We start from the raw sequence: 27016 nt of genomic DNA on the forward strand, positions 1-27016 counted from the left end.
ATGGCTCTAACCTTCCTCTTGGCTCAGTGTTAAAGGGCTACTCCACACAGTTCACCTTCCCTAGCATTCGGTCAGTTCTAATGCTCACCTCCTGAGAGGCTAATCAGCACTATCATTGGAAAGGTTCAAGAGTCAGAGCTAAGCTTTGAACCCAGGCAGCCCAAAGCCAGACTCCACACATATTACTCACTGTGGAAACTCACTCTGAGAGCAGTATGCTGTCCAGGAGAATCACCAAATGCATGGATAACACCAGTAACTTAGCCGATGTACCAGCAGCATCTGGTGTCACAATAGGCAACCAAGTGCATTTGCAAAGGTATGCTCACACAGAGACTTCTGCACTATTCAGGGAAGCCAAAGATCAGAGCTGCAGGGTCTGCCCTGCAGCCAATTCAGAACATATTCCTACAACGCTGACCCAATGCACTCTACAGTTACTGACTTTATGACTAGTTGAGTTTTTCCACAACTAGTTCAGTATTTTCTGACTAACCACTGAAAATCTTAACTACCATGGGCTAGACACCAAACACTTGTCCCTTGGCTGACACTTACATTCCAACAGTTTACAGCAAAACCTTACATTTCAGCTGCAGTTCTCTTATTAGCAACATTTTATACAAAAAAAAAAAATATTTTTAAGTCTGGGCTACAGGATTTACCCAAATATACAAGCCTCTAGAAGTGAAATGATAATCTATTTCGTTCATGTAATTCAGTATGAATTAAAAATAAATGCCACCTGTACATGATGCACATGTACATCACCTCTAACTTCACCTCCTTTATGTGCATGTTCACCGATGTCCTACGAGAGCTGGGGCTATATCTAAAAGGTAGAATGATGCCCTGGGTTCTACCTCAGGACTGACTTTCAAAACAACACCAGATAATCCCTGTGTTAGCCATTAAATATTTTTTAGGAGTGAAAAAACAAAATTAAATGAGATGGCACAGTTGAATGGACTTCACAATACACCAAGTATTTGGAAGAAATGCTGCTGCGAGAACTGCTTCCTCCAAGGAAATGTTCAAAGACCTGAGCAACCACTCAGCAGGTCTGAAAAATGCCTCAGCAGCCAAGGGCCCTGGTGTCTGTGAGCAGTGCTCTGGAGGACCCACTGAGGCACTACAGCTCCATGGCCACATGGGATTCTGACATCTTAGCAGGTACCCACATAACAGTTTGGCTGGGTACTGCTTGCTTAGCAACCAAACTGTAGTTCAACTACATAGGTGTCTATGCATCCCAATGTTTTGGGTCTTACAAGAGGAGAAACTAGAGACTGTCTCTAATACTGTTTTTAGAAGACTGCCTAAAGAGAGGGTCTATTGCACCCTTCCCAACCCCAGCCAACCTCCCCAAAGGGAAGGCACTGGCCTAAGACACTGGAGCTCCTTCTACCACACCCTCCTCCACTCAGCACAGCAGACCTCTTTGTCATTTGTGGCAAGTTATTTGCATGTCTTTGGTCAATGTGTGTGTGTGTGTGGAGGGGGGTGAGGAGAAAAGCAGAGACTCTGGCAACTGTTTGGCTCTTTGTTAATTCACTACTTAAAAAATAATGCGTTGAGAACCAAGTGTAAGAAAATAAAACTTGGGGTGAATTCAAGTTAATCTCCTGGGCTTCCTGGTCTGTAACAATAAAATGATGCTTTCTCCACTTTCCCTCAAAGTTGGACCTGGCACACATGCATAAGCAAATTCTGGTCACTGCTCAACACCAATTCCCGTCAAACTAAGTAGTTTATCACCTAATGCAGACTCATAAGAAAACTGGCTGCCCGATCTTTACATGCAGGAGTACTGACTTAAGACAAAAAGAGCACTTAAATATGTGTTTAAATAAGCCTAATTAAGTGGGAAATTAAGACAGCCACTGGGATAATCTAAGCCAACATATGCTGGAGTTGTAATTTATTTGGGTGCTCCAATAAAAGCAATTTTGCTTGAATTGTGTGGATAATGGTCCTGATTGTCTACTGTGCTTTGCCCGTGTCAACATTAACAGATGTTCTGGAAACCACTGAATGCGTTTATACTCAGTCAGTCAGCAGTTACAAGCAAATTTAGTCCATCTTATATTTTTCGCCGGCAGACTAATAATATTTCCTAAAGATGTATCTAAGGGAGTAAAAGGCACCAAACCTGAAGATCCGAGTTCAATCCCCAGGCCCCACATGGTAGAAGGAGGAACGCTGTCTCAGTATGCACACTGTGGTATGCACATGGTCACCCTCACACACAAATCAACAGGTAAAATAGGGGCGGGGGCGGGGGCGGGGGAAGAGCAGCAGGATTTGCCCCTTCAGAAACAGCAGTACGTGGGTAAACATTTCTAAGTTCATCACAAATGGAAGGACGGTTGGCATGAAGCTCCTTGGAAGACAATAGTGTCAAACATCAATTTGAAGATGAAACACGTACATTTTAGTGTTGGCTATTGACACACAGGGAAGGCGGGGAGGCGGGGGGACGAGCAATTTCTACACCATCTACTCAAATTTGCTATGAACCCCATGTATATGAACAAAAATTAAAAAGATGTTTAAAATATGCAATGGCTGACCCCAAATCCACCGTTACAGTAGTCTGTAATTTAGCAGACCGCTCAGAAATCTCACCAAATACTCCAGTCTCACTTGGTCACTCAACTGGCCACCGTCCAACAGGAAAAGAGCAACAGAAGCCCCAGGCTCCCCATGTTCTAACGTCTTTCCCCAGTGTGTGTGTTCACAAATGTGTTCTCAGCACCCACAACTCCAGTTCCAAGGAATCCAGTGTCCTCTTCTGAATTCAGGGACCAGATACATAATTGATGCACATACATGCAGGCAACACACACACACACACACACACACACAGACACACACACTGACACACACACACACACACACACACACACACACACACACACACACACACGATAAAGCTGTTCCATTATGATGGAGCACTTTCTTTCATACAGTGGACAGAAGGGAATCACTGTGGGTGAGACTGAGGAAGGAAAGCAGAGGATGGCATATCCTGCCGCAAGCCCTACCTTGGAGCCAATCTCTGAAGTAGTGCAGCCACATTTGGGGAAGTTGCTTGTTCTCCTCCAGCATGACATACTTCACATTGCTGAAACTCTTATGAAGGTCATAAAGTAGGTGTTGGATATTTGGGTAATCTGCTTTCTGGGTGACTATATACATGTTGTAGAAAGAAAAGTATTTGAACTGTGCAGCAATGAAGTCATATTCTCTGGTTTCCCGAGGGACAATGTCTGTGAGGTCCAGCCCGTCTCTCACTCGGGTGGTCCCATAAAGACTGACCCCCAGCAAGCCCAGGAAAAGGAGGATTACCACAACCTGCAACAGAGAGAAGGGCACCGGATGAGACCCAAAAGAATATTCTTGATACCTCCAATACCAGCACCAACTGCTTCCTTTATTCTTCTCACATAAACAGCCCACACTTAGCATGGCATCTTAGGGGTCAGTCTCCCAGAGGGAAAAGCATAAACCACACTAAATCATCTTTTTAAGTAATCTCACCAAGAATAAAAATGCATATAAACTGAGGACCTCATTTATATTCAAAATAATATCTGCTATATGGAACCTCCCCATGTAGGAGTGTGCTCATTAAAGCGGCCCTGAAATTTGCAGTCTGACTTTGGTGGGCATGTCCTGAAGCACACGTGCACATGAGGATGGATCCCAAAGGTGCCAACAGTTCACATATTTTTCTTCAAGGCAGGAAAGCACACATGGTGGAAGGTTACCTTGGCTTTGGGTTTCAAGAGGAAAGGAGCATAGTGTTTCTCTGCAAACGAAGAGAGCGTCCACTTGGTGCAGGGGGGCTCGAGGCAGTGAAGGCTGGAGTCTGAAAACTGGGAAAGCAGGTCCCTGGTGGAGCTGGTGCTCTCAGGGCTCTGACAGCTGAGGGTGTCCTGCGTGACGGTGACAGGCTGCACAGAGATCTCGGATCGTGGCTCAGCGGTAGTGTAGTACACATGTGTATGAGGGTCGTACTCTGTGCGGAGCTGAACAGTGGACTGCATGGTGATGTGCGTTTCGTGGGCGAAGCTATGGCTGCTGTAGGGAGGTGGGGGGCTGTAACGGGTGTTACTGTGAGGCTCTGTGTAGGCCTGTGGTTCAACCTGAATCACCCTGCTGACACAGGGGCTGAAAGACAAGAGAAAAACACACTGAAGTGTGCGGCCGTGATGGAGAGAGTGGGCCTTCATTTCTGCTAAGAACTGGTGCTACCCGCTGACACCACTGACTTAGGAGAGAAACATGTACTGTTTCTCTGCATCACCTGACTGCTCTAGACACAGATGTGATCAAGTCCAAGCCAAATGCACAGTGGATCCTGAAATGATGATAGACCCCTGCACAAAGCACAACTCCAAAGAACTAAAAAACTAAAAACAAAATCCACCACCCTGTGTTTCTAAACAGGTGGTTTTCAGCATTCCTCTGCTCCAAAGAGCTACCAAACAATCCTGAACAAACATGGGTTCATGATGGAAAGAGACCACAAGCAGCAGAATCTCCAGGGGAGGTTTCTGGGCATAATCAGAGGGGGAAAGTGTGAGAGCTCACACGTGCCAAGGAGTCCTTTGTCTAGTACCCTTCCCTGCCCTCATCACACCAGCCTAAACCCTATTAGCTAATCCCCTCAGAAGAAGCCCACAGACTGGAAGGGTTCTCTAAACAGTCTTTCTATACGTCCAATACAGGCCCCAGGACCCTGAAAATGTACCTTGTGAAACAGCAGAAAATATCCAGTCTTCTGTCCTCTCGTCTATATAAATCCATACTGAGAATTGCAGGGAAAATGAGCAGCACCATGGCAAAGTTGAACACCACTACCACGGCAGCCTGGAGCAGAAAGAACGGAAGGAGTCAGTCAACACACCTGCTAGTTAGCCTGCTGCTGTATAAGCAAGCATCTCTTTTGTAATTTTCATTTTATGTGCATGAGTGTTTGCCTGTGCACCATGTGCATGCAGTGCCCTCAGAGGCTAGAAGAGGGTGTCAGACCCCTGGGATCTGAGATGTGAGCTACTATGTGGGTCCTTTGGAAAAGCAGACAGTGCTCTTAACCACTAGTCATCTCCCCAGCACCCCACACAAAGACAGCAGTACTCTCTCAATAACCTGTGGCTACACAGTGAAGCAGAGCTGGCAGACAGTGAGGTGTCTCCTCCCCTCCTCACCACTAACAGGCTGTGTGTAATGGAAATGGGAGAGCCCCAAAGTTACACAGGTTGGAGTGAAACTACTGCTGACTTGCTAACCCTACCAGACCACATCTACAAAGCCAGGCAAAAATATGACTTGAGATGTTTCACTTCAAAACAAAAAGAAACATTTTCCTTCCAGAACATTTCTAAGAGTTCCCACAATCCTGATTAATACTCTGTATATAAAGTAGATCAAGCCTATCAACATGTCACCTTTAAAACATGAATTAAAATTTCACACATGTCCCCTGAGGTTTTTAATAGGCACATTCCAAATAGCCTCAGGAGCAGCTTTTGGGGTGTTCTAGTGAGCAACAGCCAAGGTCAAGGAGAGTTAAGCAGAAAGAAATTCCTGTGTGTGATTATAGTCTGTAGAATAAATAAGTATGGATTCAAAAGCCACTCTATAACCTAGAATAAACACAGGGTTAGGTTCTGCAGCACTTGGGCAGATCTCCTGCTGACCTAGTAAAAATTGCAAAATTGCGCTGTTTTTAGGCAGAGCTGACAGGACATCCAAGGGCAGTGCTGTTCTGAGAAGTGGACAAGAAGCAGAAAAGGAAAATGGAAGGGGAATGCTAAATAGCCAAGAAATAATCAGAAATTCATTTAAAAAGTAAAACCTCCTAGCAGAGCTTTCAAAGGACAGCTTCTGAGACCTTCTCAGAATAGGAAAATGGATCAGAGTGAGGAAAGGAGGCATGGCCATCACTGGTATCAAGAATTAAAAACCAAGAGACACTTCACAAAGGGCTTTTTAATGGGAGTGTTGGTTTATGCTGCAGGTGAAACAGCAATCTGGAAGACAGGCCCTTCAATAAAGAGTCCCGTTAAGTCTACAGAGCTACAAAGTAGCCAAGTCTTCTACATCACGCCAACTCTGTCCTGAGTTGATTTTAAAAGGACCTCATCAATTCCAACAGAACAGGTTAACTACAGCTCAGATGCATGTGCAGGACTCTGAAGGCTTCTTTATGAAGCAGCATGTGTGACAGGTTCCTGTCACTACTGTGACTGGAGACTCTATCTAGGAGATTTATCCCTTCTCTTTAAAGTCTAGTCTGTGCTGGGTGCTGGAGAAGTAGAGAGAGCTACAAACAAATTTCATACAAGCCTGAGATGTGTCATTTAAAAAAACTCCCTCAGCAGCTCAGGGAGTGAGTGCTTATGGGTTGGGTGGACAGGGTGGCTGGTCCAAGAAGGCTTCCTGAGAAAGGTTTAGAAGATGAAAATAGGGTCCAGGAGGAACAAGGAAGATACAAGATGCTTGGTTGGAAGATACAGGACAAGAAAGACACTCTTGATTCGAGCCACTCAGTCCTGTGACAGGTGATGGGAGGCCAGGCTGTCAGTATGCACCCATTGCATTCCCACAGTAACCAGGATGTGGACAGTTTGCTACAGACAGAACCAATTACCTAGAAAGCCTGAGGCTTCTCAGCCAATCAGATTCAAATGGAGGTTTGATGCAAAGTCCTCATCTTAACTAGTGTGGATGCTTTTGTTGGGGCTGGTGACTTCTTGAAATGGCATACTCGCAGTAGGTGTGGACTGCTGACTAATCAGATGCAGGGAATGCTGGGAATAATAAGACTCGAGATTTTCCATGAAATCAGTTATGCTGGGGCTGCCTTTTAATTCCAGACATGTTTACAGCTCAGGAGTGGGATGCAGAGGTAAGCCCTAGGCATCTCTTGAGGGTGAGGGCAGAGACTCCCGAGTCACTAAGCCTCACAAATGCAGAGGTGGCATGTGCTGCCACGGCAACACTCATTAAAAAAAAAACACTTTCAAAAAGTCTGACAGGCAGCTGTCTTTGCTCACTCAGAGGGAAGCAGAGGGACAAGAGCCCACAGCAATAGCTCTTCTAACCTATTTTTTGACCATGTGATCCATATTGAGGAGGGATAATTTTCTGCAAAGAAAATGAACGCTGACATCCCCCATGGGTGTCAAAACCTTAGAAGCAGCTAGCAAGGATTTCCCAAGGCAGAATGGTCTCTGCAAAGTAAGATGATACTTTAAACAACAAAAAGAAATTCTAAGCAAACCAGAGAATCTGATGGGAATGATCTTGGCTGTGGATTGAATCCAGTTACTCTTAGAGATGCTGCCCCCACCCCCAAAGCATCTATAGTGGCCCTGCAGAGACGCCTGTGGCAGGACCCTAACCTAGAACCTTTTACTGGTGTAAGGGTTTAGTTCAATGGTAGACTACTTCTTTGTGTGGTCTTGGGTTCAAATCCCACTGCCACAAACAGAAAGTGGGGATAGTAGGTAAGAGTAGTCACTGAAACCTGAGGACCTGATTTCAAATTCTGTTGCGTAAATAATTTTCTCCGGAACCAAAACATTCTATCCTGCAGAAAGCTCTTTAAACAGGAACATAAACAATAGCTTTAGGAAGTCCCTGAAACTGATCAGATTCACTAGGCTCCTCCCCGCCAGAGTAAGCAGAGCCAAGCTGCAAAGAAGACTCCAGACAACTGAACTGCAAAGACCACTCGGTAGATCCAACTGGTTGTCTGGAAGCACAAGTTTAGACCAGAAGTCACCTGGAAAGGACACTCTCCACCCTGCTGAGCTGCCTACAGGCTGTGCAGTGGGTCCCCAGTTCCTAGCTTTGTGAGCTATCACTCATGCTGGGGTGGCTTTGGTGATGCAGCTGTCTGAGTCATTTCTGCTCTTATAAGTAACCCATCACTGATACTTCTGTAAGTATCCCCAGTAAAAATCATTGGTTTACCAAGTTGGACTTTGGTGGTATCTGTACTTTGGTCTGTCACAGGTTCCCTATGTGGTATGAGTAGACATGTGTGTTGCATCTCCCCAGGAAAAGTCTTGTCATACAACCAATTCCCAATATCCACATAAAAAGCTGAATACTGCTTCTAATGCCTGTACTCCCAGCATTGGGGTGGAGCTTACTGGCCATCCAGCCCAGATGGCAGATAAGCTTCAGGTTAAGTGAGAGACTCTTTCTCAAGTCAGACAGCGAAGGAAGATACCTGATGTCTTGCTTTGGCATCTGTACATGAATATATACACTCATACACTCACACAGTAACACACACAGTAACACACACACACACACACACACAGAGAGAGAGAGAGAGAGAGAGAGAGAGAGAGAGAGAGAGAGAGAGAGAGAGAGAGAGAGAGAGAGACTAATAAACATTTAAAGCAAACCTTTATCATTAGAATGGGTAAGGGTCTTGGTCTGGGGGTCACTGGGAAACTGAGACGACTGTGAAGGCTGATCAGGAAACAAGCTATTTCTTTGAGAGAAGGAATGCTACTATTTTGGTCAGGGCAATCATCAAAGTCTCACAAGGAGAAAAACCCAAATGCCACACTGGTTTATTCCAGCACAGAACCTCTCTGGATGCTGTTCGTGGCTACAGACAACAGACACACAAAACGCAAAGCACTCATTTTGTCCCTGAAAGGTGCTTACCTTGGGAGAACTTAGCGCTCTGGATTTTCTAAAAGGCTTTTCTATCCTCAGGGAGAGACCACACCGTGGGGTGTCATTAAGGGAGGAGGAGTTTGCCTTGAGGAACCATCAGTACTGAGAGGAGAGGAGAGCAAAGAGTGAGGAAAGACAAGGTGTGTGTGTGAGCAGACACAGCGAGGGGCAGGCAGTGAAAGGAGAACAGAGGCCTTATGTCCGTTCTAGAGTCGGCTGCAACGAGCAAGAGCAGACACCAGAGGAGCGTGCAGCAGATGCATGCCTCTGTAAGACAGGTTCCTGAAACGTCAGCGGCGCCACCAAGGCCACCGGCATCTTTTCCCTTATCTTTCCTATTACAAACCCTTGGTCATTTTCATTTTCTTGTGTCTCTGTCCAGTTTCAGATTTGACTTCACTCATTAACCACTGCTATCTCTATTTCCATAGATGTTTTTAAGGACAAACCTCTTTCTGGTATTTCTTTTTTTCAGGAGTTGGTGCTTATGACTGACAGAGGAGAGGTTCTTCTCAATCTCAGATCTTTCACTAACTGTTAAGGTTGCACCTCACCCACAGTAGGGCCTCTACTGGTAGGTAGATGAAGCTCAGACACCTCAGGGGCTGTTTCTACTCAGGTGACAATGTGTATTTAAGAGTATAAATAGGAACACGAGGCATCATCTGTCACCGTCTCTTCCTGGCCACGGTTCTTAGAACCTGCTGCTGAGTGGAGAGCATGAAGGCATGCAAACTCAACAGCAGATTCACACAAGCACATCAAAGTGGTTTCCTTCAGGCAGCCGGCCACCTCGTGAGTTTTCTTAGACATCCTAAGAAACATCTTAGACTAGGATGTCTAAGAAAAAGAGAGACAAATGTTCCCTTCAGCTAAAGCTTTAGAACTTGAAATTAATTCAAGAAATTTCCACCCTGTCATGAACTACCTGGAAGCCTGCTGCTCTGACTGCTTCAGGCTTCCTATGAACTACTACAACTTACTAAAAGGTATGAACTACTCCTATGAGCTACTGTGACTACTAGGTATGGCCCACAGCTGCTCCTCTCACACCCAGGAACAGGCTCTTCAGACTGGCTGGGAGGAAGCTGTCAGAGTAATGAGGCCAGCATCACAGCTTTGCACAGTGAGCGGCCGGCACTCTACGCTTGCTTGAGCAGCCTGAGAAGGGAGTAAGGAACCAAAGAGGACAGGATGGAATGCAGAGGAAAAGGTAGTGAGACACAAGGATCCCCAAGAGATGCCCCTGTAGGACACAGCCAAGTGGCCAGTACACCTCATACAGTGTGACAGTCAGTGCCTGTCCCAGGATTTGAACAACCCTAATCTGCACACACTGGGGCTGGAGCTGTTTAGGGAAGGGAGATATGAAGTGACCAGAAGGGGAGTAGTCTAGAAATGGGAGCCAGCCAAGGAGGTCTTCAAGGCACATCCCTGGACCCACTGACCTAACTACACAGTACAATTCCACAGTGAACAGCTGCTGGGTAACAAGGTCTAAGAAAGCAAAAAGCTTTTTTTGCTGTTTTTGGAGTGCCAGGTCATGCCCCGAAGCACCCACCCAACAGCACCAATACCCAAATGCTGCCGGCATGCACTTGATTTGTAAAATAAGTGCTGAACTCAAGGAAAGCAGAGGAGATGTTGAACAGCCAACCCACAGGGCTCTGCTGCTGTCCACTCACCTGGAGGGAGAATGCCCGCAGTGCAGGGATAGGGATTAGTGCGGCCATGAAGAAGGCGGTGACATTGCTGATGGAGGTGAGGGCCACGCTGGCTCCTGTGCGCTTGAGGCACTCCCCGGTCCTGTCCTGAGGGAGACAAGCCACCGTGCTGAGGGCTGCAGCCCATACTAGCCACCCCTTGGAGCACGTTGTGGCAGTTTCTAATACTGGCTGTACTGTGTCTAAGGAACAGGGAAAGGCCACAACCAACCTGACCCCAACAAAAGGTCCTGTTGACTTCTCCCTCATGGGCATGTGTTCCTCATGGTTACCGTCACCCAAATCAGAAAGCTGAAGATAATGATGACTTAAACGTAAACTCGTAGCCAAAGAAAACCATAGAAGCAAACTTGGGCTCTGGGAAGGATGGCACAGGAGCATGAGGTAGAATGCGAAGACACCCGCATTTCCACGGGCATCCTAAATGGGGCTCTCGGCATTTCTCACAGTGATGTGTCATTTGACTTGAGACTGACCAGACAGTCGGAAAACTACAGGACTAGGAAGAGGGGGGCTTTGAGTGACCCCCAAACTTCCTTCTTTTCTCCTGCGGTTACCTCAAATGGAATCCTTTTATTTTGTCCTGTTTCACTGAATGCATGTGCCAGGAGGAAGACATCGTCCACACCAACACCAAGAGCAAGAAATGGCAAAACCTACAGCAAACACATGCAATCACAGAATTAGCCCAGCAAGGTTGCACAGGGAAATGGTGCTGCCAGTGCCCACAGGCGCCCAAGGGGAGCTTATGCCAGTCCGGCGGACTAACGCTCTTATCTAACAGTTCGCATCCCTAAAATCTTTCAGGTATGACTCAGAGATGTTCTTACAAGCTTCTATTTCTAAGGTCCAGGTATAAGAGCTTATTTTAAATTAAAAGTAAGAAGTCAGCTAATGCATATCTAAAGCTATAGTTCCTAGTGATCCCTAGACCAGGATCAGGGAGAAATGCTGAAAAATAAGAGGGTGCCTCCATGCAGACTGGGTCCAGCCATCTTTGTTTTCTCAGCGTGATTCTAATGCCCACTAGAGTTTGGGAATCAGTAAATGATATAAACTATTCTAAGTGAATGTCTATCTGCCAAGAGCATCTCCAGACTTAAAAAAAAAAAGTTATTAGTGTGTGTGTGTGTGTGTGTGTGTGTGTGTGTGTGTGTATGCACATGATATGTGTGTGGACATGGGTGCCACACAGTCCACTGTACGGCGGTCAGAGGACAATTCTGTAGTCTGTTCTCTTTTCCACCTTTTATGTGGGCTCTAGAGACTGAACTCAGGTCACCAGGTCTGCATGGCAGGTGCCTTTACCCACTGAACCATCCCACCAGCTCTCCAGGCTTTTAGCCTACGGACCAGACTGGCCCACTGAGAGCTCGACCTCCCCCAAGATAAATGACATCCTCATGGAAGAGGCTTTAAAGACTCTTCAGGTGAGAAAGACACACAGGGCCGGCAGGTCGGGAAGGTGCTGGCCAGAGGGCAGCAGTGAATGGCCCTGTAGTACCTGAGTTGTCGCGGCATTAAAGGAAATCCCGATCAAGGAGCAGAGGCCCAATCCTGCAGCCACGGACAGTGCAACCAACAGGACGCCAGCCAGCCCCACGGCACCCTGGGACTTGGAGCAGTCCCAGCGCAGCATGGTTAAACAGGCATAGGCAAGCTGCAAGCGGAACAAGGGGGGGGGCAGGGGTCAGAGGGAAGGGGGAGGGGATGGGGGTCAGAGAGAGAAGGGGGGAGACACAAAACAAGAGCCAAACATCAGAATGTGTGTGATTCTAATGTTTCCCCACCCACTGCCCCACATCCAAAGTGAGAACCTATTAACTCCAACAACAAAATCATCACACAACAGGCTAGGTACCATTTCTGCAACCCTTACAAGGCTGAGCTGTCTCTGTCTTGGATGTGCTTATATGTTAGGGGCAGTTAAAAAGCAGGTATTGTCACAGAATAGTAAAGAACTAAAATTAAAAAACAAACCAACTCAAACCGAGCTGACCACCCCACCCGTGGGAGCCCAGAGTTACCATCAGGAGGTAGCCACTGGCCACGCGGATGACACTGACATCAGAGAAGGATTTTAGGATGTCGTCCAGGGTTGTGGTGGTGAAGGAAAGCACCTTTTGAGTGGAGTTTGGGGCAACGCTTTGATGAACCACCTGTGGTCACAAGACAAGGCTAAATTTCCAAAGGAACTAAAGCACCAGCATGCTCCACCTGCACAGACCTTGGGGACACCACTATGCACCCCACACTCTGTGCTTAGACATCAGCACAAGGTCCCATGTAGTCAGATGAGGGAAGAGAAACCTCCTTCTGACAGTGAGGGTCGCTGTGATTGAAGGAGAGCAGGCGGCCAATGGCCACCTAAAGTGTATTATTACTTTGTAACTCTAAGGTACTCCAGCCAGGCAACTGTTCTCTCTTAATCCAAAACAACTCATTCTTATAAATTCCACCTCCCCCCACTTCATTTGCTGGCCACTTTCAAAAGGTCAGAGGCAGCCCCATAGAGGTCACTGCTTGGGAAACAAAGGCCAGCCTCCTGTCACATGACCTGACCAAGGGGCCTGCAGCTGTGAATAGGTTCTGTCTTGCTAATGCTTTCCAGACACCTTTTCTTGCTCACCCAGTGGTTCCCCCCCCCCCCCCTTTTTACACTCCCTGGGCTCTGGAGTCCACAATAGTTACTAGGCATGTTTCAAGGCACCTCCGCTAAGAATGAGTGTCTCTTCAGACACTACTCCCAAGTTTTACAATGGCTCAATAAAGAAAACCAAGCTTCCATCTCATGCAATGCTCTGAATTAAAATCTGTAATGAAAATTAATCCAAGGCTGGGTGTGGTGGTGTAATCCCAACCATCAGGAGACTGAGGCAGGAGGATAGCAGATTTGAGACTGCCTGGGCTGCACAGTGAAACTCAACAACAAAGAAAATCCCACTAAACCTACTGGGAAACACTGCTTTCGATAAGGACAGGAAGACTGGACTAAGTTACAAGTTGTCTCTGATGTCAAGGCAGGGGCTCACCTCCACATACGTCCTCTGCCATGCCTCCAGGATGGCTGCTGCCCTATCCTCATTCCAGTTGATATGAGAGACGTACTCGTAGCCTCTAAAGTGCTCATACATTTGCTTGGGAGTCATTAACTGGAACATGGTCTGCAGGGCGTGAGCACTGTGTCAGGGTAAACAGAAGGCAGGTCAGCACCGCCAGCAAGCAGTGTGTGCCACGTGAGATCCCGAGAGCAACACCAACTCTCCCTCAGACCTCCTCCCTCCTGTGCGCACATGTTTCCATTCAAACAAGACCAGGATGGTTATTGTATTTAATAGATTGATGTACCATATTAAAGGTGTAACCTTACAAACCTTTTACAGATAGACCCCAAAATTAAATTAATAGGCAATTTCCTTTCTCAGTTCCTATTCCATGAAACAGGAAGGAGAGGGGAGTAGATAGCTTGACCAGATACACTGGGTTCAGCCATGCACTCTTGCGGTGCAGAAATCCCTGAGACAGTATCCCAAGGGAGAAACCTCAGACGGAACACCTGACACTTGACTGACTGAAGTCCCTGACTGCACAAAGGCTAACTCTTGCTTTGCCTGTAGTTCCTGGTCTTTGACTCTTAAGAGTGTGTAACACTGATCAGCTCCCACCACTCAACTACATATTATTACTGGATTTTCTTGCCCCATTCGTCTACACAAAGGGCAGACCTTTCAAAACCCTGAAATCAACAGCTACAGCTCTGATGAAAACTACAAATCCATTCTAGAAAACTTCTCCCACGAGATTTCTTTGCATGCTGGCCTGATGTGCTAATGTTCCCCAAGATTCAATGACACTGCACAGCTAGCAGGATTAACATGATTCCGAATGTGTGCACATGAAGAGAGGCACAGGATGGTGTGGGGTGCTGGGCTGGGTTACCTGACCAGTCTTCCAGTGGCATTCTTGACTGTGCCACCCACAATCAACTCCTCCTGCCAATGCATATACTTCCTGGATAAACCTTGACATCCACCATTCAAAACAAGGGCCACATCAAGAGGCTGTAATGAAAAGACAGCCACATAATTACGGGAATTAGTAGGCAGGTCACATGCCTCGTTAAAATCCAGTGCGTTAAGGGCTTGTTTGTTTCAGAGAAAACATTAATAACAAGGCTAATGAGGGTTATGCTAAATCTTACAGCAAAACTTAGCTCTGTAAACAACCTTAGTTCCATACACCAAAGTAAAAAAGAAACAAAACTCATAGCAAATAAAATCTTTAAGATGAAAATATAAAAGAGAGCTGTAAATGAAATAGAAAGGCTTTTTTTCCCTGCACTCTCTGGAAACTCACTTTGGTTGAATTTTTGTTGGGGGCTGTGGCAGGGCAATCTGGGTCGGCTGGGTTGAGGCAGGGCCGGTCCATGTACCCATGGCCAACTTCAGCTTTATTCAGCATTTCCTCCCAGCTGTCCACTTGGTAGTTTATTTTCTTTAACTCTTCTAGGAATTCCAAGGGGTCAAAGTTTGTCCACCGCAAAGGAGGCTTACCTCTGCGAAAGAAATTAAGAGGGGAGGCCATGAAAAACCGGCTTCAGACAGGCAGGAGGGCACCAAAAGGGAAAATATGGTATTCCTCCCCAGGAAAGCCATTTACATTTACAAACAAGTCAGGAAAAGAGCTTGCAATTTAAAGCAGACATCAGAGACTTTTAATCCCCTAATATTGTTCTTAATATCTTTTAAAAAAAAATTAGCCAGGTGGGGGCGGGGGGTGGAGGTGGGTACTTCTAAGTAAAACACGGAGATCCAAAATTAAAAACCAAAAGAGAATTACAATATTATATTAGTACCTTCTAGCTTTAAAAAAAAAGTTTTCTAGATGTCACCAATCAAAGTATCTGACCTGTAACCTCCAGCAATTCCTTCTTGTGTGCCCTCTTTGTGGCTGGCAGTGGGGTGGGTAAGCCCCCCATGGGCTCTGCCATCACCACCATCACTGCCACTTCCCCCACACTCACTTTGGAAATTGTGCTGTTGACAGACCAGAAAGGCTTTTGGCTGCCTGTTATGTGGTTCAAACCGCACTGTAGCTGCTTAACCAGGCTGAAGTCATTATTCAGACTCTCCCAACCAGAAAACACAAAACCCCTTATTTCCCATCTAAAACTGTACACTGAAGGTCGGGGGATGGCCACTGCAAATTGCTTTTGCAGATACGTGCCGGCCAGGATGGAGGCAATAACCCAAGCACTAACTCTTGCGTAATTAGCTGAAAAATGCCTACACTGAGTAACCGTCGTTCTTTAAATGATGTGGTATATGTAATTCCCAACTGCTGGGCTATGAAGCATCCCTTGTCATGGCCTTCACAGAGGGCATATTTCCCCCTTAAACATCATTACTGTGATCCAAAGAAGGGTTCATATATTACTTTGCAGGAAGATCTTGAACCTTAGCTTGAAGTATTTCTTTGTGACATGTACCCAGTAATAAATTCTCTTCTTAAAGGTCTGAGTGTTGGTGTGCATAACTACAAGCATTTTATAAAGAGTTTTTAAAAAAATTGCACAGACTGTGTGGTAATTTGCATTTATTTGCATATAAATAGGTTGGTAAAAGTGAATGAAATTTAATGATGCCTACAGAACTGTTTTTGAAAAGAGAAAAAACATTCTGCTGAAATCCCCTCCTCCCCCCACCATTCACTCAAAAAAAAAAATTCGCTTGGAATTTCAATGTTTTTATCTCTTGTCCAAAACTGAAACAGAATAAACAATGATAAGCCACACCGGAAACTGTCACAGAGCCCAGCAATTCAACACCGAGGGTACACTTACAGGAGGTATGCTGTCCCCGACTGTAACTTTGCCCCTTCCCAGAAGCAGTCCAAAGGTGTAATGATTAAGCAAGGGTAAAGGTATTCTATTATCTGTCAAAGCAGAACAACAGGCGTGAGTGCATTAGGCTAACATGCTGGGGTGGTTTCCAGAAACTATGACATTCTCCCCTCTTTGCAAACAAGAAAAGAATGTACCTGATCCATGTAACCTGTCTCTGTGATAAGTTCCCCTGACTTGTAGCACAAATGTTCCAACTTCCATTGCCTATTGGGATAAAAAGCAGAGAAAAATAAAAAAGTAAAACAGAAGACTTCTTACTGCAGTGAAACGAGCTGAAAGCAGGAGCAACAGGACTTATCAAAAGGCTGTAACTTCGATCACGTTGAAGCGTCTGTCAAAACCAGCACAGCTTTTGCCAGCAGAAGGCTGGCAAGCCTGCTTTAATGAGTAGATAACACTGGATCGTAATTAACATGTGGGGTGTTTATGTAAATGAATGCTACCCAAGTACTTGAAAAGTCTTGTTTCCTTAAGTGTTCCACCAATAATCTTGTTTACACCATTAATCTGCTTTTCTACATACATTAAACAACCTGCAGCAATCCAGTGGAATTATCACAAATTCAAAATAAGTGGAGCTTGAGTTAGTGTAGTGAGTGATGGGATATATTAAGGTGGGAAATTATTACTGGCTTGTATTTATCTTTCTTTACTAGAAGATGTTATTTGTAGGTCATGTTTGAAACATTTCTGCTCTTAATCACAAATGTTATAAACAACCTCTGCCAGGTAGATTTGGATTCCCAGTCTGGTAGACATGACCTTAAATACATGGACTATGTATTAACTTGATTTTAGAATCTTTAGGACAGTGTTCTGTAAACCCATGGCTTTTTCAATGTGTTTAGGGAAACAAGCCTTACTCAAAAATAAAAGGGTATATGGAAAGAATAGAGATGGGAAATCAAAGGAATAAACAAAAATTAACCACCCCCCACCCCCCCACAAACTGCTCTACTTTATTGGTCTTCTTAGGGAGGCCTGTCTTTACCCAAGGGCACTTTTTGTGCTTTGTGTCCTCGTCCCTATGCTTTTTTCTAGAATTTTCCCATCTTTCGCTCAGTGCCCTTTTGAAATTCTACCTTCCTGCTAGTAAGCTTCCTTTGCCTAATGCTGGTGAAAATGACCCTCCCGTGGAGCCCTGGCTCCTATATGGTACCTGAGGTGTGTAAGGTATGCACTGTTCATGTGGCTTTGCCTGTGCCTACCTGTGCTGACTGTATCTCCTTCTCCAGTATAAGGGCTGACATTACCCATTCATTCATCCACCCATCTCTCCCATCTTCTCCTTCCCTCCACTTACTTATCAACCTGCTAACCATGTAGGTATGTGTCTGTCTGTCTCACTCTGTGTCTCTCTCAATTCTGTGTAGTGCCATCAGAATGTTCAACATAAGCAGGTTTTCAATGCCATCTGCTGAGCTAGTTCTCTGTGTTTGCTTGAGAAAGATACTGTTGATCATTCATTGGGCATGGATCCAGAAGAAGGGCTTTGAAGCCTGGATTGATAATTTAATAACCCTAGGATCTAGGACAAATGCTCCATTTGATCTCATTTTAATTTTTTTCATCTAAAATATGCATATATTGAATATGCAAGGGTTTGTTCCTGTGCCTAACTCTGGGTCCATCTTAGCTTCCTTGAAAAAGATGTAACTTCATAGTAGAGAACCTTAAACCTTGTCCTGAAGAATGTGAGTGACAGGTGCCCCAGAGTAGGTCTTCACATATGATATATATGGAACAACCCATGCCAGGTTCTCCACAGGGCCGTTGACTGCAAATTTTGCCATCTAGACCAGACAGTTACTTTCTCTACAGTGCACACTACTGATGAAAAGAGAGTAGGTTGATGAAATATGTCCACACATTTCCCAAAGCCTTTTCCTACATCTGATCTTCCCCTGCTCAGCAATGGGCCACATGTGCTTATGGCTTCTATTCTTAAGTGACTGACAGTATAGACATACTAAGGGAAATAAAAAAGGTGTTAACTTTGTTTCAAAACTCTCTTACAAGGTGTATGTATGAATCTCCTTCACTCAGACCTCCCAGAGAATTCCCAGGGGGGGTCAACACCCGCTCTTCCACTTACATGCAAAGTAGGAAAACTAATTTTTTCCCCATCTCTCCCCTCTCATCTCTCCCTCTGCCCTTCAACATTGTAGAATGAGACTACCTAACATGTAACTGCTCCAAAGAAAGGTTCAGTAATAAAGATAATTTACCAAGTTAACAAAATATCCAATTTGAGAAAAAATATCTTGCCGGGTGGTGGTGGTGGTGGTGGTGGTGGTGGTGGCGCACGCCTTTAATCCCAGCACTCGGGAGGCAGAGGCAGGCGGATCTCTGTGAGTTTGAGGCCAGCCTGGACTACCAAGTGAGTCCCAGGAAAGGCGCAAAGCTACACAGAGAAACCCTGTCTCGAAAAACAAAAAACAAAAAACAAAAAAAAAAAAAAAAAGAGAGAGAGAAAAAATATCTTAAGCAATGAGATACAGCCTAGGTGTGCAGCCCTTCTCCCCAAGGGAATGAAACAACATTCATTTGTGGACCATGTCAAGATATTCATTTGAAATATTACAGGGCGGGAGAGGTGCTCAGAGGTTAAGAGCACTTGTTGCTCTTGCAGACAACACTCACATGGCAGCTCACATGCTCTAACTCCAGTTTCAGACTGCACATGTGGTACATAGACACATATGTAGGCACTCATATGGTCGAACACATCCCTAATCTGAAAATTTGATATCTGAAAAGCTCTAGAATCTGAAACTTTTTGACACCAACACCATGCCACAAATAGAATACTCCATATTGTGAAACTCCATTTTATGCACAAAAAATAAGTACTAAAATATATAAGACATATTGGAACATAAATCAATTCTGTCTTCAGCCTTGGATCTTGCCCCCAATAAATCTTATTAGCTACATGGAAGTATTCCAAAATAAATTTTTAAATGTTTGAGACATGCTTGGGTCCCAAGCATTTTGGATAAGGAAAATTCAATGTGTAGTATTTTGCTATCAAACTCTAAAAACAGCACTGTACAACATCTATGAAACCCTGGGCTCTAAAGTTATCAGAAAACTGTTGGAACTAATTTAATTACCCAAAGGCAATGTTATTTATGGAAACAAAGGGCCTACCTGCTGACCTGTGCAGATGACACAGGGCTGCCCTTACCTGTTGTACATGTAGACGTGCACACGGCTGGCCTGCAGGGCTGAGTCCAGGTGTTGCAGGAGAGCCTCTGTGGTTAGGACATTAGCGCCTTCTTCTTTCGGAGTCTGTATCATGAGTTGAGGATTAAACATAGCCTCTTCTCCTATCTTCTGCCGGGTATAATTTAATTCTCGACTCACTCGTCCACCAACTGACAAACATGGATAGGTATCGATCAGAACAGAACTCACCTCAAAATTGTGTTGTCTTGCTCCCTAGAAGACAGGTTCAGTAACAAGGAGCAAACTGGCGATGAAACTTGAGTTAGCAGCAATGCTGGCTTTGGGAATGATAGCCTAATAAAAACAACGCTCTCTAAGCACAGTGTCTGTCAAATACTCAGATCTACTGGATTCATTCTGACTAGACACCATGAGTCTAAAGGGAAGGGGATGGGAAACACGACACACCTTTCTCTTCCCCGTGAACCAGACCAAAACACCTTTAATCTCTTTGCTTATATAAACAATATGCCTGCAGCACATTTCATGATAAATGCTGCAATTTACACTCTTCTCTCTAGCACAGGTAACAAGGAAAAGTTTCTCCTCTGTGGAAAAATCCACAAGGAAGGTGGTTCAGTGAGTGTTCAGAACACAGCCTGGGGGCAGATAAAGACTGTGATCAAGTCAGAAGAGCCAGGGGAACTGCACAGCAGAGGAACAATGGGTCAGTCATGGCTACTGCAGGTAGCCCCTGGAACCTGGCTCCATCACGATCACCTGGTAAGTATCCAGGAAACAGGCCTCAGGTTCTGAGTCACCTGGGGGAGTGCCACCTGTGTCTGTAAGCTCCCAGGTGATGCTGGACCTCCTACTGAGGCCAAGGAGGCACCCTATCCAGCACCAACCTGTCTCCTCTACAGGTTAGCTAAAGCTAGGCATGCTGGCAAGCAGGTCCATTTGGTGGTTTTTAAATTGTTTTTACTCTGGATCTCCTTTCTGTGTTCTTATGTATAAACTCAAGAATGCCACCTGTGCTGAGAGGCATCTTGGGAAGACAGATGTCAGAGGATCTGCCTTCCATGTGCACACAAGGCAAAGGACGCTGGTCTGAATAGTTCCCAAAGTCACCGATAAGCTCAGTTTCTGAAATGCAGACCTCCGGCAATAGCTTGGAAAGAACTCAGTGATTGTCACTTTCCCACGAAGAGGAATCCTTTTTCTTCAAGTTTAGTATTCAAGGACATAAACATTTGGTTTGGGAAAGTAAGTAAGTACTGAGAACAGTGGGCTGTTTGGTTCTCTTGGCATATTTTATAAACAAGGGGGGCAGTCTACAAAGCAAACAATGCCCTCATTAGGAAAACTAGTACAGAATCTCAAGCTGGCAGGACCCTATGTGTAGGCCCACGAAGCCGCCAAGGCCACCATGGAGCTCAGAGGTGAAGAAGCTAGAGTGTGGTGTGGCTGTGGGCGGAGGGCAGCAAAGGCTCATAAAAGGTGTTCCAAGTGTGCAGACAGCTTGAGGAACGCCAAAGGGGACAGCCGGGGGCTTTACCAGGGTCATGCTATGGAAAAGCAGGACTAGGGGTGTGGCTCAGTGCCGGCCTGGCATTCACAAGGTGCTGAGTTCAGCACTAGGGAAACTTGGAAACTGCACCCCTCTCATCCTATCCAAAGACGTCTCTTGTTCACTGTGGTCAAAGTCACTAGCCAGCTGAATTTGACATCTGCCAGTGTAGAAGCACCAGGAAGCACTCCTGAAAAGCTACAAGGCCACCCAATATCTGCTCAACCTCTTCAATTTTCCTCGCCTCCTTGTGACCAGATCCTGTTCAACACACTGTGCTTCCTTTTGCTTTTAAAATTAAAACTCAGGTGACTTCAAACCAAGATGTTAATAATAATAAATAATAATAATAATAATATTTTTAAAGAGAAAATAAAAACCAAACAACAAAACAGAGTCTTTCCCTCCCCCAACAAACTGCTTTTACAGCGAGGAGCTTTCTGTGCACATCAAGACAGTTCGTTTGATCAGACTTTACTCCTGACCCCAGGGCCTAAGCAAAGAAGTCTGTCTCTATGTAATGCTCCCCAACAAGTGCTCACAAAGATCAGAAATCCACTGCATGGTATATGTCACACTGCTAAGGACATCACTGTACACTTTCAAACTAAACTCTCATCATAGACGGTTTCAGAAAGGAGATTCTTGCCAGGTGGTTGTGGTGGTGGTACACGCCTTTAATCCCAGCACTTGGGAGGCAGAGGCAGGCAGATCTCTGAGTTTGAGGTCAGCCTGGTCTACAGAGTGAGTTGCAGGACAGCCAGGGCTACACAGAGAAACCCAGTCTCGGAAAAAAACAAACAAACAAACAGAAAGGATAATCTCACAATAGAAAAATTCATAGGCCCTATTACCACCCTATGGTATATGTTAAAATAAATGCATTTTAAGCAACTAAATATCCATTCTATCTCTGTGGGTACATATCTTTGTTCTCTTTGCTCTACTGGTAAATATTCATGAGTATCTTTTTACAATCATGGGTATTTTTGTGTGGAGGGGGAAGGGGAGTATGAGCTATGCACTTGAGTGCTGGTACCCAAAGAGGCAAGAAGAGGACATCAGATCCCCCTGGAGCTGGAGCTACAGTGTTTGTGAGCTACCCTGTGTGGGTATAGGGTACTGAGTTCAGGTCCTCTGCAAAAACAGTATACTCTCCTAACGGCTGAGCCCACTCTGTCATGAATCTCACCTACGTGACAATCAGTGCAAGATCACAACCATCAGTGACAGGGTGGACCAAGCAAGCAGAGTTAAAACTCTTCTTAAGAATGTATGCTGAGCACCTGTGCCTTAATGTACATTCTAGGCCTAACATTTCACTTTGTATTTAACTGAGTGTTTTTGCCAAATGACTAGCTAACTTCAGTATGTTTAGCTGCATCATTTCATGTCACCCACGGTTTTTTAAACAACTTAACTCACCCAGTCACTATCTACTGACCTCGAGTGCATAAGGAGTATGGCATGTGGTATGTACTAAGGGGTAGGAATGCTTAGTGGACAGGACCTGGCATTCTTCTCTAAGGCTCTGCTCCAAGAGGGCTGAAGAGCCAGTGACATGAACAAGCAATGCCAAGAAAACCAAGTTTCACGAAGAAAAATAAGGTGGTGTGGGGCAGGAAAAAAAAAAAAAAAAAAAAAAAAAAAAAAAAAAAAAAAGCAATGCTGGGAGACATCATGCTGAAGGAAGGAGAGGGTGGCTGGAGCCTGGTGAGATCTGACTGCCGTTCATCACCAACTGCAGCATCCATCCTGGGTTACAGCAGCACCCACCCAGGCACCATGAGCGAGGTAAGAAGCCTTTCAGGACAGAGCAATGGTGAATCATGGCGGAAGGAAAACCTGAAGTTACCCATTCACCACTTTGCTGCCTTCCTGACGCTCTGAAGTCCCAAAGAACCGACTTCAGATGATTACAGCCCTGCAGACAAGAGCTGGTCTCCTACCACTGACTTAAAAAGATCTGAAGGGCACAAGGGCTTGGGGTGTGTGTGTGACCCCATTTACTACCTACAGCAAGTATCAAAGTTCTGTAATCTAAAAACAATTTGCTTGGGGTTTAGGATGTAGTTCAGTGACAGAAGGTTCAACTAACAAGTGGAGGGCCCTAGCTTCAACTCCAGAAATGAAAGAAAGAAAGAATGAATGAATATATTTAATTTTAAATGGTATCTCTTTTCTTCTTGGCTACTTGAGACTGCCTGACTAAGAAAGTTATCTATATTAAAGCCCTGATCTCTTTCCTACCTTCAAGGTCAAAGTCCCTCTTGCATACTTTTTAAATAAATAATTTAATGTTTACAAAATAATGCAGAGGAAAGTACCAATGGAACAAAATGAGCCATGAAATTCAGTATTCCTTAGTTAGTTATAGGGTCAGTGAACCATAGTAGCAGCCATGATTGCTGAGTAATGGTCTATGGATATTTACCTGATTTCTTTGAGACGTTTACTCTTTTTTAGTTTTTTGCAACGCAGACTTCCTTGTAACAAGACCAAAAAAGAAAAAGGGAAGTATAGAGGGAAGGAGGAAGGGAAGGAAGACATGTGAGAAGAAAAGACTTCCTAGACACATGAATTAAAAACAAATTTAAGGGCTGGAGGGAGGCTCAGCAGTTAAGAGCAGTACTCCTCTTTTAGAGGACCCGAGGTCAGTTCTCAGCACCCATTTCAGGTGACTCACAACTGCCTGCAACTCCAGCTCTAGGGGATCTATTCTAATGCATCTGGGTACCACATTTACATACCCACATGCAGACCACACCCACAAACACATAATCAAAAATAATAAAAGAAAAAAATAATAATGTAAGTTCAATGGCAGAGTGCTTCCCCAGCAGGTAAGAAATTCTGGGTTCAATCACCAAGTACTGAATAAACTAGGTATGGTGATGCAGTCCTGTGATTCCAGCCCTCAAGGTGTAGAGGCAGGAGGATCAGACACTCAAGGTCATCCTTAGCCTTATAGTGACTTTAAGGAAGGATCAGTCTGGATTATATGAGGTCCTATCTAGTTAACAAATAAACAAGCTCAATACATACACCTTACTGCATCTTTTAATCCGTCTCATCCCTAAATGTATTATTTCTAACAATAAAATAATCACTAGTCTCTCTGAACAAGACTCAGGATCCCAAGACCCCAAATAATCTTTTGCATTTGTGTGATACTGTCTGTCCACAGAGCTCTTAAAATCACTATTTGCTTAGAGAAACTTTGATTGTAGCTGTAACTCCATTAACTCAGGCCAGCTGTGTTACACAGACCTCAGTTTCCAGCACCACCACTGGAGGAGGGAGATCTAGGCACAAGGCCATAATGGGGCTATAAGAGGCAGGCAGTACTGATCTAATCCAACTACCTTGCCAGCTTCCTTACAGCTCAGGGGGCGACTGGAAGCATCAAATTCTGTATCAGTGAGTATACTAAGCTCACAGTTTGAGCTTTGAGAATGCAGATAAATAACTTCCATCTTATTTACTGGACAAATTTGTTGGATTAATTGTTTTATTGTCACTAAGAAGGCTGCACTGTTTAATAGGACCCCATGGACCATAGCCTCGTTTTCCTTCTGATCCTGAGCCCTCTTTCTTTTAAATTTTACATATCATTCTCTACAAATTTAAAGCTGATGCCAGTAGTTTGAAAGAGGTGGGACAAGCATTGCTTCTGCAAAGAATTTCTCAGTCAGGCTCTGTGCGTCCTTTTCTCCTCAAACCATAGTTTTCCAAAGGGAAGCATGGGGCAGAGCATTCAACTAAGAAATACCCTCCGGATGGGCACCATTCCAATCTACTACAGACCCAAGCTGCTACCCCACCATGTCCCCCGCTGAAGTCACTGCCTTTCATACAGCCTAAGTAAAAGATGTACCCAGCATTCCCAATAAAAGTTTTCAGCAAAAGCTTCTTGTGAATTACTGAAAGATGATCTGAAATTTCAAATCAAGGTGTCGTGTTTCTCCCCCAATGAGTGAAGAGCAGAGGCAAACCAGGAGCATGGCACACACTCAGACTGTGTTGCACAAACAAATGAATGAACGACCTCAGAATAGAGCCCTGGGAACAGGCAGTCATCTGTACAAGATATTAATTCCCCCCAAAAGTCAGTCAGTCAAAACAAATGACCCTTTCAGCCTGTAAAGTACCCACTCAGAGTCCAATTAGGAAAATGGGGTCTGTGCATACTAGGGCACATTCACATTTGATTAATCCTGTGAATTATCTAGCAGCCTCAAAGAGAGACTTTCAACCTTTAGCTGATTCAGTTCCTTCTTTCAGTGCTTTGACTAGTTACCATGAGGGCCAAAATATACATACTGCTAAAACGAAGGAACTCTAAAATGATTGGCACTGGTTCATTTCTAAAGTGAAAGAGAGAAAATGGTAATGTAGATAGTGGACCGGCTGAAAACTCTGGGTGAAGTTTAGTCCCCCATTCAGCCCTTTTTGGGAAGGGGTGTTGCTCAAAGGTCTCCCCATCCACCCTTTGTGGAGGAGGGGTGCTGCTCAATGGTCAGGACCTTTTATTTCTTTCTCATCATGAGAGTATGAAGTGCCTACCATGGGAATATGCTGGAATCAGACAGTTCAAACTACACTGGTCCCTCCTGAAAGGACAACCACACAAAAACATGTTGAAAGCAAAACATACTCACTCACTCATCCAGCCACAAACCACACCTCAGAGAGCTGAAGGCAGGTAGTGAGTGTGCAGGTACCCACCAGAGCCCTGGGCAGGCATCCGTGCCCCGCCCACCCCCACTCCATAGACCAGCAGCTCCAAGTGCCATCTGTTACCAGCCAGAGCTGCTTCCTCTGAATGGTCTTCCCTGAGACCAAACCACTCATCCTGTCAGATGCAATCATGTCAGCCCAGTACTCTGCCACCAGGTCTGCTGCCTACAGCAGCTTCCAAGACAACCCTGCATCTGCTGGTGGACCCTTCTTCATCAGAAATGGCAAGGGGAGGGTGTGTGTGTGCTCTTACCCACACAAACTACAGTGTTTTCCTGAGTTCCTAAAGGGCCCAGCCAGACACATCCTCTGTTCCTCACTGTGTGCTTGCCAGGCTGTGTAGTGTCCCGAGCTCCAAAGAACACCACCTCACCTGACTGCACAAGTCAAGTCTGATTATTCTGCAGAAAAGTGAGCACCGAGGGAGGTCCAACCCCTCCAGGAGGTGGAACCAGAAACCAACACAACTAATTACATCTATTTAAGGCCTGAGTTCTTAATTTAAAAAAATAAAATAAAAAGGGCTGCCTGGCATAGTGGTGCATGTCTTTAATCCCAGCACTTGGGAGGCAGAGGCAGGCAGATTTCTGTGAGTATAAGACTAGCCTGGTCTACACAGGGAGTTCCAGGCCAATTGGGACCATATAGTAAGACCATCTCAAACCACCAAAGTAAATAAGTAAATAACAAAATGGGGCTGGGATCACTCAGTTGGTACCATGTTTGCTAAGCACATACAAACCCGAGCCTGGTGGCTCCTGTGAGTCAAACATTCAAAGCCATGCTCAGCTACATGAGACTCGGTCTCAAAAAAAGAGAAATAGAAAGCATCAAAACCCAAGTATTTACTGGCCATGGCTGTGTATGACACCAATCCCAAGTCCCATCTCAGTGTGTTCTCCAGTCTTTGGAAAGCCTGTATCCAGTCTCTTCTGGAGCAGGCATGCAGGGGAGACAGACAGTCCCCACCTTTGCAAGCAGGCTCCCTGGCCTCTGGGAAATGCCACACTGGCCTTCCCTGTGCATCTGTGCAGGGAGACATGCAGCACTGGGGGCCACTTTCATGATTTTGTTGCCATCAGGATTAGCTGGATTAGGGGCCAGTACATAAGGACCCCCTGGTGCCAGGAGGAAGCTTCATCACCGGGTCAGCGTGGTGTGTGAACTATATTCTGTAAACACTACCACTTCTTT

The 27016-nt window shown here is 45.1% G+C and overlaps 1 protein-coding gene across 5 annotated transcripts in view; it reads right to left on the reverse strand.

Moving 5' to 3' along the window:
• Positions 1-27016, reverse strand: part of Ptch1 (patched 1) — a 65677-nt gene that overhangs the window by 19989 nt on the left and 18672 nt on the right. For all 5 annotated transcript variants that reach the window (XM_016000270.3, XM_042278628.2, XM_042278627.2 and 2 more), the window contains 13 exons: positions 19532-19721; positions 16476-16545; positions 16279-16370; positions 14793-14991; positions 14376-14497; positions 13469-13616; positions 12464-12595; positions 11941-12096; positions 10994-11092; positions 10398-10523; positions 4760-4878; positions 3774-4176; positions 3048-3357 (listed from right to left, as the gene is read on the reverse strand). In XM_016000270.3, coding sequence (XP_015855756.1) covers positions 3048-3357; positions 3774-4176; positions 4760-4878; positions 10398-10523; positions 10994-11092; positions 11941-12096; positions 12464-12595; positions 13469-13616; positions 14376-14497; positions 14793-14991; positions 16279-16370; positions 16476-16545; positions 19532-19721 — 2166 coding nt within the window. The remainder of the gene's footprint in view (positions 1-3047; positions 3358-3773; positions 4177-4759; positions 4879-10397; positions 10524-10993; positions 11093-11940; positions 12097-12463; positions 12596-13468; positions 13617-14375; positions 14498-14792; positions 14992-16278; positions 16371-16475; positions 16546-19531; positions 19722-27016) is intronic.

The sequence above is a fragment of the Peromyscus maniculatus genome, chromosome 5 (genome assembly GCF_049852395.1).
Source record: "Peromyscus maniculatus bairdii isolate BWxNUB_F1_BW_parent chromosome 5, HU_Pman_BW_mat_3.1, whole genome shotgun sequence".
Lineage (NCBI taxonomy): Eukaryota > Metazoa > Chordata > Mammalia > Rodentia > Cricetidae > Peromyscus > Peromyscus maniculatus.